At 33.4% G+C, this 22,353-nt stretch overlaps 1 protein-coding gene across 4 annotated transcripts in view; it reads right to left on the bottom strand.

Moving 5' to 3' along the window:
• mamo (maternal gene required for meiosis) overlaps positions 1 to 22,353 on the bottom strand; it is a 150,779-nt gene that overhangs the window by 20,888 nt on the left and 107,538 nt on the right. For all 4 annotated transcript variants that reach the window (XM_085952434.1, XM_085952456.1, XM_085952442.1 and 1 more), the window contains 3 exons: positions 4,612 to 4,772; positions 2,458 to 3,142; positions 38 to 195 (listed from right to left, as the gene is read on the bottom strand). In XM_085952434.1, the coding sequence (XP_085808560.1) occupies positions 38 to 195; positions 2,458 to 3,142; positions 4,612 to 4,752 (984 nt within the window). In that variant the 5' untranslated portion in view covers positions 4,753 to 4,772. The remainder of the gene's footprint in view (positions 1 to 37; positions 196 to 2,457; positions 3,143 to 4,611; positions 4,773 to 22,353) is intronic.

The raw sequence follows: 22,353 nt of genomic DNA, 5'->3' as shown, positions 1-22,353 counted from the left end.
TTTTTGTAGAATTTTAATGAAAATGAAAAATGCTTACCAACGGCACTTGCTGGACAGGTGGTAGCCCTGATGGTCCTGCGATTGGCTCTCCTCCCACGGTGGTCAGCCCTGATAATCCTCCAAGCCGCATTTCCACTGGATTACATGACATTAATGTTGAACTATTGTTATTCGTGCTTATACTCATATTTAAACCTGAAATAATTAAAAAGAAGTTAAATTAGATTATTCAAATTTGAGCTAAGTAGTCATTGTTAAGGGGGGACATGCTCGTCGAAGGTCAAAATTGAGTTTTTATTGTATTTTCAAACCATGATCCTGGACACTCCTTAAACGTTGTAGATAATCTATTTATATAATTTTGAAGCCTTATTATCCTTTATAGTTATTTTAAACATTTAATGACTGCATAAAGTATTTTTGTTATATAAAATAGTATTCTTTTAAACCTCTCGCTCTAATGTTTTAGAAAATAGTCATATTTCGGTACATAATTGTGCAGAGGTGTTAAGATTTTTTACATTTATTAATTTTTAAACGCATTTATAAAACCATTAGTATAATTTATTACGAGATAATTTTTGTAAAATATTCACGATAAAAAATTATATTGATAATCTCTGTGATCCCAAATTTGACAAGAATTAGGCTTTTTATTATTCAAAAAATCGGCAAGATTAACACATTTGAAGATGATTCTAAAGCTACTTATTATAAGCTATGTCTTTCACCATTCAAGTGTGATAAACATCTTATGAATAATTATTGCTTTATAATAATTATTGACCTAAGCATAAGGTAGTGTTTTTTTGAAATACGCCATTTCTTTTGTCATTCCCCAGTGGTAAAGCTAAAATATACAGCCGTAGCCATAAATTGACAAACTATAATTGAAGTAAGGAGTAAAATGATATTGACGCGCGTGTTTGAACATGTACCGTTTAAAAAAAAAATAAAAAAAAATTCGGTTAGGTACATGTTCAAACACGCGCGTCAATATCATTTTACTCCCTACTTCAATTATAGTTTGTCAATTTATGGCTACGGCTGTATGTTTTAGCTTAACCACTGGGGAATGACAAAAGAAATGGCGTATTTCAAAAAAACACTACCTTATGCTTAGGTCAATAATTATTATAAAGCAATAATTATTCATAAGATGTTTATCACACTTGAATGGTCAAAGACATAGCTTATAATAAGTAGCTTTAGAATTATCTTCAAATGTGTTAATCTTGCCGATTTTTTGAATAATAAAATGCCTAATTATTGTCAAATTTGGGATCACAGAGATTATCAATATAATTTTTTATCGTGAATATTTTACAAAAATTATCTCATAATAAATTATACTAATGGTTTTATAAATGCGTTTAAAAATTAATAAATGTAAAAAATCTTAACACCACTGCACAGTTATGTACCGAAATATGACTATTTTCTAAAACATTAGAGCGAGAGGTTTAAAAGAATACTATTTTATGTAACAAAAATACTTTATGCAGTCATCAAATGTTTAAAATAACTATAAAGGATAATAAGGCTTCAAAATTATATAAATAGATTATCTACAACGTTTAAGGAGTGTCCAGGATCATGGTTTGAAAATACAATAAAAACTCAATTTTGACCTTCGACGAGCATGTCCCCCCTTAATATCTTGTGAACATATTATATATTTGATCAAAATGGAAATTGTAACTGAAGACAGTATGTATTATATTTTTTTTTATTTTAAATATATTAGAAACATGAAATGATACTTTGAAAGTTTGGTTGGCTCATGTGAAATGAATAATAATAATTCATTGCTTTCTTCCTATAATAATATTCTTAGCTTTAAGCTCTGTATGTGAGTGAGTCTAAAAAATAGTTAAATATGCCAAATTAATCATAATAATTACAAGATAAAAAGAACTTTTTATATACCACGTTTTTAAATTTTCTGTTGAATCATATAAACTTGACAATTCTATGTATTAATAATTTAGGACAAATAAGGCAATTGTCAACAAATCATTTGTTTGCTATTTTGCAACAAAACAAACAAATATAGAATACTGAAATGTCATTTTGATTTCCATGGTAACGAACGTAGGTATATATTGATAATTTAGTTGCAATCACCCCTTTAGCAACCAATACTAGTGTTTTACTTTTTACGAATTTTTTCCGAAATAACTTTTCATACAAAACAGAATTAACTGAAAATTAATTCAATTCTACTTTAAGATGGCTAAAAGTATTTAGAAAATGCATTGGCATCGTGTTCTGATATATTCTAAAAGTTTAAAATATCTAGCTAGTCGGGAAGTTAGTTAAAAATCGATTGAAAGATTTGTACTGGATAAACAACCACCGGACAAACAAGAATACGAGCTAAGAAAAACGTAGTAAAAAGTGGTATTCAATTTGTAAATTAAACGAATAATTTAATAGTTAAAATACAATATACACCTATGTTATCACTATGTCCGCAGTTCGAATGTAACGATGAAAGCTCATCCTCGGGCGAGCTAGTTCTCATTATTTCATCAGGCGGTTCTTCCTTCCCCCCCGGGTCTCTCGTCATTGGTTCCCTATGCGGTTCATGCCTGGGTTCGTGCCTGGGCTCATGCCGTGACTCGTGCCTAGACTCGAGTCTCGATTCATGTCTGGACTCGAGTCTAGATTCATGCCTGGACTCGAGTCTTGATTCGTGTCTCGACTCATGCCTCGAGTCCATACGCGGTCTTCTAACGTGCAGTAAAGGTGATCCTCTAGGTGGGCTTTGTTCGTCTCGTGAGGCTTGGTCTTGCGGCTGGGCGTTTGCTCTAGACATGGCTAAGTCTTGGGGTTGGGAGGACGGTGGGGCGATCCCTGCGCTGCCGTCTCCGCTCTCGACGTCTGGTACTCCCGTCGCAGCCGCCGCGGAGGAGTTGAGGTTGGTCATCTCGGCCAGTCCTTTCACTTTGAGGCTCTCGGCCGTTTTGAGCAGGGCCGACAGCTGACAGTACTCGACGTTCACTTCGCCTTTATACATGAACTCGACGAGCGTGCGCAGCTCCGAGAAGTGGACGTCCTTCAGGATCACGATGGGATGCCGAGACGGGTGGTCCACGAACAGCGATTGGAAGTAGGAGGAGCACGCGGACAGGACCACCTAAAATACACAAATTATGTTCTGTCAGTTTTTAATTACCCTTATTTTGCAATACTTTTTAAATTATAACTGTTTTTGTTAGTTATCCGTGATTATCTCTTCTACGAGCAGATTTTTTTTTAAATAAGTTAATTTAAATACAGTCCAAACACACTTGAGTGCGTGGCTACCTCAGTTTTTGGATAATTGCTTCTGAGACATTTGCAGGCGTAAAAACCTGCTGGTGCTTCACACCAAACGTAAAGCTCTTGGTACGCTCAATGAAAACCGAGTATGGCGGAGAGCGGGTTTGTTTGGTGAGTCTACGTTTGTGTTGTAAATACAATTTATTCACCAATAAGAAGTACTAAGATTTATTACTAATAGACATTCTCGTAACGTAACATGGTGTTTATGCATATAGTACAAAACTAAATCTATTAGAATTTAAATTCAAATTCCATCAAGTACCTTCGGTCGATAGTATTAATATTAAAACTTTTTATTAACTTTGGCACAACGTCTCGCAGGATTATACAGTGATCTGCATCAGGATATATTTTTTAAGAAAATTTTAGCAATTTGTATTGTACCGGAAATAAAAATTACAGCGATGTACAAAATGAAGAAATAGAACGATTTTTTTTTCAAATCAATGAGATAAACGGCGGTCGAATATAGGCGCGCGCCCTCTACCCAGCCCTTATATATATGAAAATTTAATCGGTGCCTTCAGTTTAGACACATGCGTCAGTATCACAGTTGACTTAGAGCTCGAAGGAGCATGCGCGATCGACGACGATTAGATGACAACCTCGCGCTTTTTACGGCACCTACGACTCCACTGCTGCTCTCTGACTATTTTACCTATCCGAGGTGAATTGTTGCCAATGTATTATTTTCGATAAGATTTATCTTGTAACTTTGGAGTATTTTGAGATATCAAGAAAAAACTTGGGAGGTAGAAATTGATACCAACAATGTAGTCTGTATTCTATGCAAGTTTCATCAAAATTTTTAAAGTTTTTGAGTTATATCGAAACAAACTTACTATATTTATTGCTTATAATATATTAGGTAGGCGTATATCATGGAATTTGTCAAAACGATGATCAAAAGTTTAAAAAATTAAAAAACAATGGCAATAATTACCTACTTAAATATTATTATTATATAAGTATAGATTGCCATAGATTGATGCTATGCATGCATAGAGAACGATAAAATAATATAGTGGTAGTACGTAATCTTTATAATATAATGAAACGAAGTCGAGTTTTGAAAATAATCAAAGATTGTCATGCACATAATATTATCAATTATTATAACATTTCGTGCATTTCGCAAACATTTTAATAATGAAAATCAATCATTTATTTTTGAGAAATTCACGTCAAATATAATAATAATATATATACGTATATTATAAATTATAATATATCTGGAGAGAATTGATGATTATTAAAAAATGTGATGTTGAGTTTGATCACCTTATGCGCCCTGATGGAGGCTCCCTCAGAACAAGCGAGCGTGACGTCGACCAAGCTCTCGTCCTGCAGAAGCTGGCTGAACACCCCCAACAGGTTGCTCTGATGATTGTTCCACCTCAGGCAGTAATGCTCACTTCCCATGTCTGAGCTAGCTCCCGCCGCTGAAATACAAAAAGAAATCATTAGCATACGGTCCCACTGAGCGAGGCATGCGGCGTTCTTGTTAAAACAGTGAACACAATATCCACGCTGCACGCCTCGCATTGCAAAGCGCCGCCACTGAAGCCTTACACTTAGAATCTTTGTACCCACTATCTTTAAAAACCAACTAAACTTTAAGTCTTAGACAGTATGAAACGAGTATTTTGACTTGCTTAAGGCTATACTTCAGCTGAGGCATGGTCTAAAAAGATCATACGACGCGTGTCGAATAAAACATAATTTATCATAAAAATTCAACATGCGTCCATTTAATGTTATGTTTATTGTTCTATTAGAAATAATAATAATAATTATATTCATTGACATGTTTTCTTTTTCGAGTACATGAGTAACGTTTTTAGTCATGTTTAGGTACACGATATAAAAATATATTCCTCCGACGCCATCACAAAACAAATTGACGTGATCACATCTTGACTACCGCTCTCCGATTGGCAACGATTGCGAAATTTCGTCCCACATATTGTTGGAAATTATTTGCCGTTTCACTGATGAATATTAAAGCCGTAACGAACGTTAGGCAGCCATCAAAGATTTGGTGTAAATATTCGACAGTGATGTAATCTATTTTTCCGACCATATCCGATCCTAATAAAATCATATGGGCCTCCACAGAGTGGAGGTTTGTAATAACAGGTTTTTACGAGAAATGGATGTCAGCCACTTGCTCAACCTATTAGGTCCATACTCTGACTCATACACACATTGAAAAACAATTTGTGTACTTTCCAGACCCAGGATTCAAACTTGGGACCCGCTATGCTATAGGTCGACGCTTAAGCCGCGCGGCCATCGTTGGTAATCTATTACGGGCAAGAATTATTGATGAAAAACGTAAGATAAAGACCAAAATTAATCTTCTAATAAAGAACTAACACAATTATTGTTTGTAAACGTTTCCCGATACACAAATTCACGTCCACAACAATCTGTTTTAAACTAAACGTACATCTATTGGTATTAAAATAAAGTTTAGACAGTCCAAATCGTATAATTATTTAAAAAAAAATCAAAACAACATTCTAAAAAATCACTAATCACTTCATTTCCACATACAGTATCTTTTTTGTCAATAAATTTACACATGTGACTATAATAAATAATAGAATATTAAAAAAAACATGGGCATTTATATAATAATATTAGTATACAGTTTGTTTGCTTACGGGAAAATCTTAGTCGGTGTGAACTGGGCTTAAGAAAGTATTCATCGTAGAAACAATGTCTCAATAGCCGACCGGTTCAATCAAGACGTGTCAGATCAACTGAAAAAACTCTCCCGTTTAAATTGACGTATGAGGACATTCCCTGAGGATATGAATGATATCATATCATTGCACATATAATCAAGTAGATGATTCTATTCAGTAGTAGAGAAGTTGGACGTAAAATTATCTTGTCTGGACCGAATCCATGCACAATTTATATTTAAGAAAGAAAGATATGTGTTTGACTTTTATGACTGAATGAACGAAATAAAAAAGGATACAGGTGGAAGTCCTTGAAACTGAAGATTCGAAAAAGCTTGCAAAAAATCAGATATGCTTACGTCAGAGAAAAACTGCAACTAGATAACAATTTCTTCTGTAGCGGCGTCGAAAAGCACATTAATTTGTACTTCTATTACATATTTTTTCCTAATATAGACGATTTTCCTCGCTCACTGTGGTTGTAAGATGTAGTGTCTTACCAAAACCTAACGTTCACGACCTTTGAGCATTAAGAATCGATGTCTTCGCCGAATCGAGTTACACCAACATGACCGCGTCATAATAACTTGAGTTCGTGAGCTGCCACGACTGTCCCGTATGACTGATGTAACCACGAAGGACACTTCACCCTGCCTTAGTCAAGCCATAGAAGTGGAGGTTCGAGATATTCGGTTCCCATGCGACAGTGGCGAAGGATGAAGGTAGGCTGTCGAGATCAAACAAATAATTACAAGATAAAAAGAACTTTTTATATACAACGTTTTTAAATTTTTTGTTGAATCATATAAACTTGACTTGACTAGCTTAAACGATCAAAAAAATTTGTACTTGATAGAAATAATACTGAAATGTCATTTTGACATGTCATATTGATTTCCATAGTAACGCACGTATATATTAATAATTTAGTTGCTAGGACCCCAGTCCCCTAGCAACCAATAATAGTGGATTGGATTACAGATTTCTTCCGAAATAACTTTTCATACAAAACAAAATTAACTGAAAATGAATTCAATTCTACTTAAAGATGGCTAAAAGTATTAAAATAATGCATTGGCATCGTGTTCTGATATATTCTAAAAGTTTCAAATGTCTTGCTAGTCGGAAAGTTAGTTAAAAATTGATTGCAAGATTTGTACTGGATAAACAACCACCGGACAAACAAGAATACGACCTAATAAAAACGTTGTAAAATAGTGCAGACTTTGTCAATCATAGTTATATTTTGTTTTCATTGAACTAAGAATACAAATTGCAGATAGTGTTGGTTAGTGTTTAAAATTTAATTAAACCCTGCCTAACCAAGCCATAATAGATAAATAAATTCTATCTATTATGATTTAGGCAGGGATTTGCTGTGTTTTAAAAACTAACCAACACCATCTGTAATTTGTACATATTATTAGTTCAACGAAAACAAATAAGTATGACTGACAAAGTTTAGTGTGCACCCTTTGCCACTGCTAGATAGGGTGATACTTCCCCCCCTTCTGGCACAGCCGCAAAGATTCTGGCATCTTGGCTGACCTCTCTCACCCTAAACCCTAATACGCGCTGCAGGTCTCATATGGCGGGAGGCATGGGACGTGGTAACGGACCGACGGAATTTGCGCAACCGTATGCTTTCTCTATGATCCTATCCTGTAACGTAATAATATGATGAAGTCAGTAATATAGACTGGGTAACATCGTCTTGAAATTGTAATGCTGCTACAAGGGACTAGAATGCTGTACCATGAACACTCATCCATTTCGATTATCAAACTTGTTTGATTATTTAAGGGGATGGGACAACTGGGCGCCAGGACATTTGGACGCCGCACTGTCGAATGAAATAAATAGACTGGGTAACATTGTTCGTATTTTGAAATTGTAATGGTGTTACATGGGACTAGAATTCTGTACCTACCTTTAATACTAATCCATTTCGATTATCAAACTTCTTTGATTATTGAAGGGGATGGGACAACAGGGTGCCAGGACAATTAGGCGCCGCACTGTCGAATGAAATAAATAGACGTTCGTTGCTATTTTATACATAAAGTATATGAGAAATTTTAATCAGTTTCTATCTACTAATCGTCATCCACCCTTATTGAAGGAGTTGTCTCGCCGTTAATTATATAAATACGCACTAACAAGTTTATATACTACTTACAATTCGCAATTTATACAAATGGTTTTGTCTTGTTAAACGTAAGCATTACCCACGTAAAAAAATCTTGTTCTATAAATTATGTTTTTTTTTTCAGTATTATAATTTTCCACTCGTCTGAAATGAATAAACAAATTAAGGACTCGTTATTCGATAAACGATATCGCGATATTCAGAATCGAAATTAGCAATTCGCGTATGAAGACTTTGTTGCTTTGGCAAATATAATCATATGGGTTTTGATAAATGATTGCGCAGGCTGTATTATAATAAAATGTAGGTATTTAAATAATTATAAGGTGATACGCATATCAGGTTATGTCCACATAATCTATTTACCTACACTATGTAGGCACCTATGGTTAAAAAAAATCATTTTTGAAGCTGTCGGCCACGAAATGTGTATTTGAATACAGAACGCGGATCTACTAGACTTGTGAATTAGACTAAGGGAATGGTCAACAACTATTTCGCGTTAAATTTGACCATATTCATAATAAGCTGACAAGGATCAACATAGGATTTCATAACTAACTAACACTAAAACACATTTATAATTGAGTATGCTAAAGCATAGGCAGAAATATGTATTTTTTTTAAATTGTACAATTTGTTATTTGCGTCAGAGAAAATTGCCGTTGATTATTATATAAGTACTTATAGAATCGGAATCAATTATGAATTATTTAAAGTATAGTTTACGCTGGTATTATACATTATAAATTATTGTACACTATTAGGTAGATAACATGAGTTTCAATACAACTTTCAATATCAACGTGTTATAATTAGTCATTTGACTCTTCAGTATGGGAAACGCACACTGACATAACAGCGGCTACTAGTATGTATGGTGTGATATAATTATCATTTTGAATGTCAAATGAGACAAAAGTCAGGTAGGTACCTCCTTCCCAGGTATGCGACCTTGCCGAATTGCGAATCAAACGGTAACCAACTACGGAGAATTCTGCAATAGAAAAATACTATTTGATGCAGCATGTATCTACCGAACAAAATGACTGGTCAGACCCGTGCAAAAAATGCGTAATATTAACAAGGTGGTCTCAACATATTAAAGATAAGACACAACAAAGCACTAACAAAATATTATTTTATTCAATAGAGGTACGGAAGTGTAAATAAATCATTGAAATAAGAATATAGGTACGTAATAATTATTATCATGCCTAAGTGCAGGTGAATCATAATCTTTACATTAAATATATTCTCATTTTACTTCTAGGTTGTTCCAACATAGTTGTGAATTTTCACCACCATTAAATGCAGCTATCTTCTGTGCAAACAAGACCTACACTCACAGACCTTTGCTTTTTTCAGGGCAGAGTGAAGGTTGCTCACAGTGAGCTACTTCAATAATAATTATTGGCCGCTCTAGTGGAGACTACTCCTTTACTTCGCATTCGTCTCCAAATTATTCAATCCGGAACAATATAATATATAAACATACATAATTTTGAAAACACCTCTGAGAAAATATATTATAACCAATAGAAAAAATCTTTTTGAAAAAAAAAACGCACATTGACCACAATACTAAAGGAGTCATACTAAATTATGACAAATTTTAACTAATGGCTTTTTCAATACTCACTGAAACGTTTTTTTAAATTGAGCTCCATTGGCGATTGGCTTCTGTATTTTAAATCAAAGTAGGTATTACTTTAATTATTAACCGATGTCATTCCAAGATTTTTTGTTGTAACTTACTTGATTTTTTAATTAACTATTTTTTTATTCAACGAATAATTCACAAGATTTAAGAATGTAACATACATAATTTTGAAAACACTTCTGAGAAAATATATTATAACCAATAGAATTATTTGTTGAATAAAAAAAAATTAATCATTATAAAAATCAACCACCGATAGACGATATGAAGTGAAGAAAAAAGATATAATTCATACACAGCGCAGTAGCCCAATATAATATAACATAAGCATGGGATTACTGTCAAAAGTTGGTAAGTCTCGAAATCATGTTATGGAGTAATTGGAATTTGAAAGTTTGACATGCCCTCTAAAATCAGGCATAATGCTAATTTCTTTGTGATTTATGCACATGTTCTATAATAATATTATATCGGATGATCTTGAATTTTTTTCTAGCATACATATTTATATATAGACATATAATCCGTAAATACCGTAAATCCGTAAATAAACTATAAATACCTAAATTATAGATTTACCAACTTTTGGCAGCAACGTTGAAACCTAAAATAAACTATAAAAGGATTGACTGGGCATTTACACTTTAGATGAAAATATTAGAAGTAAACTCTATCTAAACACCCGGTATTACGAAAAAGGTTTAAGATGAATAACGCAAGGCAGGTAATTGCCTCTCAAAAAATGTGTCTCAACCCAGCTCCGGAAGTGTCCCCTTAAATTCTAGTCTTGAAATATTATTTTTCTAAATAATATGTAATCACATTCGAATGTTTTAAATCATAGACATTTTAATTAACATGATTAATATACGATTTCCTTGAATCTAGTTTGGGTTAGTTTAGTTTAGGTTAGGTTAAGTTAGGTTATCCTAACAAATAGTCCAGTATATCGACTATTTTCAAAATGTGTTTGCCGCTGTTTGGGCCCAAAAGTTTGGGCAAATTTTGGCGAATGAATGAAAAAATATATTAAAATTGAAATTATCCAAAAACAGCTGAATCGATTTCATCGTTTGATGGCATTGGACGTAACCAAGCAAGGTTTAGCGAGCTTAAGATGGTAGGTAAGTACCCCTAAATTAATTACTTTTTCCAAGTCACCAATTATTATAATATTATTATAATATGTAGGTAATATCCGGAATATATCGAAATATCGCTTATTATTTATAATATGTATGTATCTACACCTACAGTGTCTCAAGATATCATAAATTTTAATTAATATTTACTCATTTAAATAAAATTATTATCTTTTATTTTAATTATTTCATATTATTATATTGTGAATCCACAGTAGCTAAAACGATGCTCGATCATTCAAAACCGGTGTTTCATAAACTTGTAAGATATGCGTACACTCATACTTTTACCAATGTACGTAAGTACTTTATTTCAGATAAAAATCCATTGAATAAACTGTAAAATTATTAAGACACAGTGATTTGTATGATTCTGGAGTAGAAAATAAAACAAGATATTTTAACAGTTTCCTGTTGAAATCACTTTTCTTGGGTACGTTACTATTCTAACTGACATTTGAATATTTTAAGAGATAATTCTTCGAATCAACTTATTCTGAAATTATTTATAATTTTATAGATAAATGTACGCATCATATTTTAGTAGGATTAATGATACTTAAATAAAATGGTGTATTTGTCTAAATAAATAGTAAATAACTAAAGTAGACTGTGTCAAAAAACTCCCCTTCAAAATATTTCAAATGTTAGTTAGAATAGTTCTGTATTCAGTAAGATGTAATTGGTGGGGGGTAGCGCACACTTTGGAAATCACTGGATCAATAAATAATACAAAGATCGCTATCAGATGTATAAACGAGCGACTGACTATAAATGACTAACAAGTATCAAGAGACATATTTACAGCTTTTTTTCTTACCAATAAAATAGTAGACTTCATGTTTTCAGGTTTTGAATCATTAAGCCCGCAGTATCTTTCGATTTTTATAGCTTTAACGATAAAATAAATAGTGTATTGTAAATTTTAGCACTTCTGTTAAGAATGCCAATATATTAACATAATTAAAACCACGTTTTAAGTGCTGAAGATTAATAATATTTATTATAGTATAATTACAATTTAACAGACGTGGCAAACTGATCATTTATTAATTTAACTATTAATATAATAACACAGAAACGCAATTGAAAAAAAATCGGCTATGCTTTTACTAATCAAAATTTAGAGTTCAGAATTTAGATAAAGACTTTTCACAAAGTAAACTAAAATAAAGCTCTACAAAACCCACATTAAGCTCATGTCGATATATAAATTTGAGATCTGGGCATCTTCGGTAGGGCTTAATTAAATTTTAACAACTAACCATACCATCTGCAATAGTTTATATTCTTAGTTCAATGAAAACAAATAAGTACGACTGACAAAGTTTAGTGTGCACTATTATTTATATCAGATCTCCAGCCTTCGCCTAAACGCCCTAAACTAACAGTCCAGCTCGTAGCAGTCTCCAAAGCATTCGATAGACTGAGAACCATTCTGGTAGGTTACTCCCAAGACTATATTGAAAAATGGGTTGTCTGATAACCAAACCTGCAAGTGCAACGAAATGCAGAGAATCGAATCGAACACTTATTTTAATGCAACGCATGTCACATGCAATTTCAGTGAAATCCTGCAAGTTAATCAATATGTTGTTACTTTTGCAAACTTCTGGAGCGACATGCTCTACCCAATGAAAATCTGATACAACGAAGGAGATTAACAAGTGTATAAAAAATATATCGGTAAGTACATTCCTATTATGTATTATCAAATCATTCAATTATGTAAGGCAAACAATATTGGCATTAAGTCAGGCACGAGTGTTTGTTTCTATTTGAGTTTGATTAGCGTCGTTATATTAGTATGGTACGTACCTACATGGTTAAGTAGCTATATATACGATGATAACTTTGTAGTGATTCAATTTTTCTAAAACGGAGATACATATTAAGCACACACACACATGCATATTTTGTTTTTAATATTCGCACACAGTTTCGACTTGACTATTAAATTAAATCCGTACCTCAGAGCCAGAATGTATAAAGTCCAATTTTGTCGAAAATGAGTCAAGTGCCTACTTAGTTTGTACCTAAATAATCGTACCTATCTCAATTCGCACTTTGATTTTATTTATAACAGATGCCCGAATTGATTAGAGTAATAATGAAGACGTGCAAAAACTTACATTGCATTTTCCCGAAGGTTTTATTTTAAAACCTTAGGTTGTCTGGATGTCATTTATAGAAATATAGAATTACTATCAAATATTACCAGGGACAGTGCCACCTGTCAACATTCTCAAACATCTTCTGCCATTCTCACATACGTTTACGTGTATGCTCTGTCTTCCTGTTCTTTGTGATAATGTTTCATACTCAATATTTGTCTGTCCCCTGTTTTATGAACTTGACGGAGTCTTTGTAAAGACTATAATACCCCGTCCGCAATGTTTAATTTTTTTTATTGATTGTATTGGATAACACACTAATTTCTTATCTAAATGACACTTTGTTGATTTTAACACTTTCACTTCGATTTATCCGCTCCCGAAATCTTTTCAATTTGAATATTTATTATTATAGAAATTTACATTTTCAGAGATATACGAGTATCAATTTCAAAATCGTGCAATCCTATCCGACACCATATACGTATTTTTATACCTTTCCGTCAATCTGTCACGAATTAATTGAACTAGAATTATATTCTCGATATACTATTACTGTACTGTAAGCATTTGTCAAACTATTATGAGAGTATCTTATCGTTTGTTTTTTCCATGACTCGATTAAAATAAACGATTCCCATATTTGCGTGTCACTATTTTTCAAATTAAGAACTTTCGTTTATGTGTATGTTTAATACATATTATTCTCCTTGTCTCGCTCTCTCATATACATTTTCATGTTTCTTTCATGTATTGCAGATAATTCAAGACATATATATCTACATGTAGAGTAATTTTCTACAAATTGTAGGTAAAAAAAAACTATCATTTTTATATATATATGTATATAATATGTAGGTTTATGAATAAATAATCTCTAAAAGTTACTAGAAAACGATACATTTGCCTGAATATCCACTGCCTATTAATTGTCCTTGTAATACAAAATTAAAATATATTAAGCGCCTATGAATTAGATGTGAACAAATAGTACCTACCTATATTATTAGATAAATGAACTTTGCGAGCTTTAAAAAGCTGTTGACAAAAATTATGTGTCTGTGCCTACTGAGTATATTTATTTTAAGGTGGACGCTACATTTTAATGCATCTGTATAATATCGTAAGTATATTATTATAATCTTTCTTATGTGGAGATCCATTATAACGGTGGCAAAGGCTGTTGGGCGCGTATAACCACCCGTAGTCTACGTGGAGTATATACTGTCTGAGTATGAAGAGAGAGGAAGCGAAATAAAGCGGGGATAAAGTACGCACGTCTACGCACGGAAGTAAAGATGCGCGCCGACAGAATCATAAGACGATGAATTTTCCCATCTGAATCTGTGCTGCTGGCTTTCCTAAGGAGGAAGTATGTGTGTGGAGCGTAACGGGATTAAACCTAATAGCTAGACGTTGTAGTGTGCGAAGGCAGTAAAAGAATATCATACATTGAAAACATCTGGTACCTACGTGGTTCACTCACTAGCGGCTGGCTGTCGTAATGAGCGCAAGCTCTAATAGCCAAAATGGTACAGAATTTACCAAAAATGTTGTACCAAATCGAATTTAGAGATCTCGCATATTATTATTGAGTACCTATTATGCAGTCAGCTGGTTTTGAGAAGAACATTCGAAAATAATCTATAAATAAATGCATTTTTAATGCGGATAAACTTGAATTGGACTTGATATCGATGGCTCAGCCTCAAGATCAAGGCCAACTAGTCAATGTGTTTGTGAATGCTAAAAGAACCGGATTTCGTGAGTCTTATCGCGGCATAACAATTGAATAACAAAATGCAACCACGAATTAATGCATAATAAAACATTGTCAGAGATTATTACGCAGTTGCTTCGCTGTAATTAATTCACTCTTTTATTACAACTGCAATGAATGCACAATAGTATTAGATTGGTTAAGTTTCGTAAGGTCAACTGAGATGCTTGTCGTCGGAGGATGTGCAAATTTTGAAGGGAGTTAAACATTATTGCATTTTAATTTATCATCATCGTAAGCGTGAATCGATCCACTGCTGGATTAGAGCCTCCCCTATCTCATTACATTCTTCTAGGACTCTAGTTCAACGCTGCCACGTATATCCATCGAACTGTATGAGTTCCTCTATGCAGCGTGTTTTATGGCGTCCTTGTAGTCGTCTAGTACCTCTTGGGTACCACTGTACGTCGTACTGCATATCATAGCCATTGAGACAGTTATTTGTGAGTAGTACATGTCCCCCACAAGAGAGGGGCTGACAGGGCTCTAGCCTTGGGGCTCAGAGTGGGGGGTCGACTAGTTAAGTGAGATATACATAAACCACAAATTTGTTTTAATAATAAAAACAGTTACCCGTGGCGTTATTCTACTTCAAAATATTTTAATTTTGAAGTATTTGGCTGGGCGATGTTATTTGATATGATTGATATAATTAAATTCACGTGTAGAATTTTATTTTAAAATAATGTGTGTTTCCTGACTAATAAAAATGGCTATTTATTCAATAAACCGAATGTTCGCATATTACTTGGCTACCATAAAAGAGGTTTGCGATCAGTGGTTTATATTATTATGATGTCCGACAACTCAATAAGTCAAGTGGATTAATTGAAAAATAGAAAAAAATCGTTAAAAGTACACGGAACACCTTGCAGAATCATTGAAGTTAAGCGCCTTCCACCGAAACCCGTCCCACACCACACTCGGTCTTAATCGAGCGTATCGCAGGACCCTACAATTGGTGATGTGAAGCATCTGAAACAATTGGACTGGGAGTGTCGTGGGAGAAGATGCTCAAGACTTAGGTTACTATGCTCAATGTGAGCTCTTACTGAGTTTATTTTAATGCAAAGTGCCAGGAAGAGAAAAGCACATTGAAATTACGAAAAGAAAATGAAGTTACGTTGTGTATACAGCAAAAAAAGCGAAGCTAATCATACGGACAGCAGTGAGGTTCCGCGGAATGTTATTTGGGGAACTCCACCATATAACATCAAACTGCCCTTAACCTTGGCGATAGGTAGGGCGCCCGCCAAATATCCTGGCCTGAGATCCCGCTTCAGAATGTGAGGGCCATGGCGTAGTACATCACAGAGTTTTAACTGAATCCTTTCACGACATTTTACGTTTACCATGAAAAAATACATAATTACAGTAAAAAATAATTCTTCAATTATATTATATATCCTCAAAAGTCAAACTCTTTCACATTTCGGATAATTTGCCACTCTTTACAAACAAACAATCTAGGATGAATCACTAAACATTAGGAAAGTACGTCTTTAAAATAATGACATGTTTATAAGGACATGTTTTTAATACATGCTAAGTAATTTTATAAAAGTCAATCGGCTTTATAGCAGCTATTTACAACTTAATTCTGACCGTTGGTAAGAAACCCACAATATTATTTTAAAAAAAGCTTAATGTTACTTTCAATAATAAAAGAATCGATGCCCAGATTTCAAAAAAAATAAATAGATAGGTACATACACTTAAATTATCAATAAGTTATTAATATAGTAGAAACTTAGTAAAATTTTATTTTATAACAGTATAATATTAATTATTCTGTTGGTGACTTTCACCTTGCTCCGCCTCCAAACCTTGATGGTGAAAAGGTATCACCGAGGAAGCGGACAATACGTCAAATGACACTGAATGCGGCGTCGAAGACCTGGCAGCGAAAGTGGGATGCCTTCACTAACGGTAAACACACATATTTGTTTCTTTCTAATTTCCAATGGCGATTGGAGATAACCGGTCTGACCATCACACCAGTCAATTCTTGACTGGGCACGGTGGATTCACTGACAAGCTCTATGGGTTTGGACTTGTCATCTGACCAACATGTCCATGTGGCGGAGAACTGCATAATGCAAACTACATCCTCTGGGAATGTCCAAGATGTGTTCCAAAAGGGAAGAGATACTCCAACCAGCTGTTGTCCGATCTGGTCGCCTCAAAGGCCAACTATAATGCTTTTTGCGTCTTATTGCGGACTTGAAGATCTCTTCAGATAGTTTAGTATGTCCATATTTAGGGATTGCAATACCGATATTTCAAAACCGGTATTCAATTATTTATCGATACTTACCGAAATACTGGTTTTAAAAATCCACAATACCGGTATTTTCGGTGTTAAGAAAGGATACATGTTTATGTTTTTCGAAATGAATTTAATGTTATTTCTCCATTACTTAATACTAGGTAAGTATATTGTATATTACATTTTGTGTATAGGTTTTATGCTACCATAACGAAAAAATATTGACTTAAGCCCACAAAAATTAAATGATATTAAAAAAAAATCTCTCAAATATTTTTATAGAATTGTCGCGATGAATTAAAATACTTATTTCGAAAATAAAAATATTTCCAATTATTCTATAACTATTAATCTAACGTTGGTACTACATCCGACAAACGTTGAATTTGAGAAATATTTTCCTGTACCCGGACTTATTGTATTTGTAAAACTTAGCAGTTCTAAAATATTATGATCTATACATGTATTATGTTGATAATTATAAATATTATTTATAATTACATAATACATGTATGTAAGTACTTTAGATTGCTATAAAATGGTGTTTTAAATAGATTTTAATACTTATATACTTATTTTTAGGCACTTCTTTTTTTCTATAATATTTTTTGCTTAATACCGGTATTCGATAAGATATACCGAAATACCGGTATTGTTATATTCATTTGGTATTGCAATCCCTATCCGTATTGTTTTAGCTTTATTTTTACATATATGTAAATTAATTAGAACCGTTTATTTTTGTTAGGTTCTCCGTGCTCCTCTCTCCCATGGGAACTTTTATTAGAAATTCTCTGTAATCTCAGTCAAAGCACACTTGAGTGCGTGGCATCTGCTCCGGAGACATTCCCAGACGTAAACAACTAGTGATGCTTCATACCAAACGTAAGGCCTCGTGATACGCTCGATTAAGACCGAGTTTGGTGCCGGGCGGTTGGTTTGGAGGGGTCACATTTTTTTAAGTCGATAACTATTTCGGTTGAAACACCATTATCAAGAGTCAAGACTATACAATTAAACTAATTTTGTCCTTGAGTTTGTTTTTTACATACGTATAAAACGTCCAAACAGCGAATATTATTATTATCAGATAATGGTTTTATTGTTTCGAGATCTAATTAATTTAATTACATACTTATGTCTTATACATTTAATTAAAAATAATATGAATTCTGAACGTTTCATTAATTGTATAGTATGGAAAATACGTCTACTATATTATTCTATAAATGTTCTTAATTTTATTTTATCGTTAAACAAATTGTTTTGGTAACACCTGTCTTCTGTCGTGCAATATATCGGTGAAGTATAAAATTCCTGATATTATAATTATTATTGCATACGATGTTGAAAAATAGAAAGATTTCTGAGAAGCCTTACGACGTACATTTACGCAAGCAAAATAAATCGTATTTCATAGTTATTCTGGGAATCGTACACACCTACATCACCGAGAAGAGGCATTAGAAATAAATCTATTTTAAAACAAACAAAATAATATTAAAAATACTTAACTACTTAGGTATATTATAAAAATTGACAATTTCACGGATGTTTGTTATCGTAATAGATTTTTGTGTGTTTCTCTTCATCCCTTCATGAAACGTCGCGGAAAGAAGGAGGAAGAACACGCAGTGACAACTCTCAAAACTAATATCTCCTAACAAATCGCCTTTTTGAGCTCAGGACGAATACGGGGATATTTGCAGTAGAGAGTGCTGGAATATATTATAGAATAATAGGCAGATTGTTTCAGGAGTAACACTGTTGAATGTAAATTATTGATTTAATGAGACAATATAAATTACAGATATGAATAAGTACAAAATTTGTTCAATTATACATCGCGTGTGCGTGGAAAAGTATTTGCTGAAGAACGCGTCTTCGTAGTTCGACAAGGAGGCCGGAACTGACTTCAAAAACTATTCGGTTCTACTGGGTCAATGGAATCTAGTTTCTTTTGTGGTTTTTCAGCGTTATACCTAACATACACATTTTCATACCACGTTGCATTTATCTTGTTACTTTTGATTTCTATTACATTTAAGACCCACGATTCACATGCGTGTCATGCATACTTGTCGCACACAATAGTTGAAGGTATAATTGGAAATAATTTTTAAAGATAATTTTCGGATAGCCAAATGCTTTTATCAAAATCTTGACGTATTAAGTCCAGTAAAAGCCAACAATACGTTCCCTCTAATATGCATACGTTCTCCATCGGCTGTCTCCCAAATTTTTAAATAAAATTTGATTATTTCTTTTTATTTAAAAGCGAGTATCAATAAAATAAAAACCTACGAGATAAATGTATGCAGAGTGTAGCTGGATCAAACGTTGTGGTGGGTGGAGGCCGTAAGGGTGCAATGAGAATCCGTTGCTGTCCTCATTTCTATACTTAGCTACGTAAATTAAATACCTGTAATCATGTAGCTAACTGGACGTACATAATACTTTCGGCTATCGATCGATTAATTATTTTGGTGGACTTTGGTGTATTCCATAATACACACAGTGTAACTAATACGCCTTTTATAAATTAAATATTAATATCAATACGGCATATAATAATACGAGTTTAGTTTCTTAGGAAGTATATCATCTTACTTATTTTATATTATGACTAGGCATAGTTTTTCGCGGATTTAACTACACCAAACGCACTAAGTGTAATTTTATGTTATTTTTTTTCAATTAGTTTCTTATCGTATACAATTTTTCATTGTTATATATTATATTTATTTCCAATCAAATCAGTTAGTACATTCACAACTAGATACATACACTTTTTTATCGAACCCTATTTATTATTATTCTACTTTTAGAATATAATATAATATGAAAATTTTAGACATATTGTTCCGGATCGGATAATCTGGAGACGAATGCATAGCTTAAGGAATAGTCTCTGCTGGAGAAACCAATTGAAGTAGTTTACAGGGAACAGCCTTCACTCTGCTCTGAGAAAAGCCAAGGACGGACGATGGTAGGTTTTGGTTGTATTTAACGGTGGTCAAAATTCTCAACTATGGTGGAACGACCGAGTTTCGAAATCATGTTATGGGGTAGATTTGAGTTACCCCATCTTCATCCGCCAGGTATATGCAGCCGCGGTTTCTGCACGGCCGTCTTCCATGTCGCTATAAACGAGTCAGAATGAAAAGATTTTAGTGCCACACTTCCTTTTCCCGAAGCGATGCTGCACGGGACTGATGTAGCAACCATGCACCAAGGTTTAAATAAAGAGTTTTAGGAAATAAAAAGAATCTTGACTTGCTCTGCCGTCATTTATCTTTAATAACAATATGAAGTGGCCTCTGTACCCGTGTGCTGAAACTCTGCCAAAACAAAGCAGTCAGGAGTTGAAAGTGATGAATCTAAGGAGGGATCGGAAATATTTCGTCCTCCATATGACGCAGCAAATTTTTCAAATGCCTCAAAGTTGGCCTTGGTTGACATCAAGTCGGCGTGGCCAATCAGGCCCGTGTGTGGACGGGCCCTGGCAAACAACTCCACTAGATCGAATCCCATCAACGGGCAGTACCAGAGGACGTGTTTGGCATAATTGCAATAATTTGAAGTTTGAAACGCCTTTTAAAATCAGGCATAATGCTAATTTTTTTGTGCTTTATGTGCATTTATATATCGCATTACCATGATTTTTTTTCTAGCATACATATTTATATACAGACAAATAATCAATTATTAACTCTAAATTCCTAAATTATTATCGACTTACAAACTTTTAGCAAAATATTATAGCATTAATAGTTTGATATGCTATAAAGACGATTTATAAAATAATCATGAAATAACATTTACGGGAAACATAAGTAAAGATAATATAAGTGCTACGCCGTAGGCCGTAGAGGTCAACATACATTGACAAACGATACGCTTTTTAGACTGTTATAATAATAATTTATGTTATTGCTTTTATGAAAATGGTTTTAAAAACGTATTTTTATTTAAATCTTGGTTCCATAAAATCCATAGAGTACTTACATTGTTTCAGCTATTCTGGATTGATTTCTGATGGAGGTCTCACCCATTTATCATTACTATTTAATATTTTTATTACATATTCTAATGTGTACATTTCACTGTATTACATTTCACCTGTAATACCGAGAGATGGCTGTATAGCATTGAGATAAAAAAGACGCGTTGATCGTGAAGCACTGCCGAAATGTTCGAATTTTATTAGATTCAAAATTACATTAATTTGATATATAGATAGGTCAAATATCTGATAATAACGCTGTCATTATTCATCAAATAATAATTTTATTGTATTTACGATGACCACCTACATACTTGCTAACCTACTATTATGATCGTATTTCTAATTTTTTTTCCGACCATGTCCGATCCTAATAGGATCATATGGGCCTCCACAGAGTAGAGGTTTGTATTGACAGATTTTGTTTTTTACGAGAAATGGATGTCAACCACTTGCTCAACCAATTAGATCCATACCCTGACACACAAATTGAAAAACAATATGTGTACTTGCCAGACCCATGATTCGAACCTGGGACCCACGGCGTTATAGTCCAACGCTTAATTTACTGTGTGTTCAAGTTGTGCAAATTTACTGTATTCTAATTTACTTACAGTTATATTCCAGTGCTTTTTATTACGTAGTTTTTATTAATTAAAAACTACGTAATAAAAATTGAAATTTTTTATTAGAGTTATTTGAAACAACCTACTGAAAGTCCTTATTATCTTTATGGATAAATGTACGCATCATATTTTAGTAGGAATATTGATGGAAAAAAATGGTGCCTACACATGTCTATATAAATAACTGAACTAGGCTTTTTGAAAAAACTCTTCTGCAAAACATTTTAAATGTGAGTTAGAATAGTTCTGCATTCAGCTGACAAACTGTTTGTTTACACGTGAATTTAATCTCACTGCTATAAGGCCATCAGTTTCCAATACAACAGCTCATGGTGAACGGTGATACGGCCAACTGCATACGTACAATTCTCCAGACACGCTACATTTAAATACCCGCAATAAATATTGCCTACATTTAAGTGAGGTTTTACGTAAAATTAACGGTTTAGCCGTAACTTGAACCCTAGCGATTTTCTCTTTTAATATTATGTACGATATTTATTTTATTGCACTGATATTAGTGAAGACATTTGAACAAATAATATTATAATAACTTACCTACGTCGACTACAATATTTTTG

The sequence above is a fragment of the Rhyacophila brunnea genome, unplaced genomic scaffold (genome assembly GCF_057557595.1).
Source record: "Rhyacophila brunnea isolate RB1 unplaced genomic scaffold, BYU_Rbru_1.0 scaffold_10, whole genome shotgun sequence".
NCBI classification, from domain to species: Eukaryota; Metazoa; Arthropoda; class Insecta; order Trichoptera; family Rhyacophilidae; genus Rhyacophila; species Rhyacophila brunnea.
Note: the sequence above shows the minus strand (reverse complement) of the source record. Positions and strands in the feature narration are given on the sequence as shown.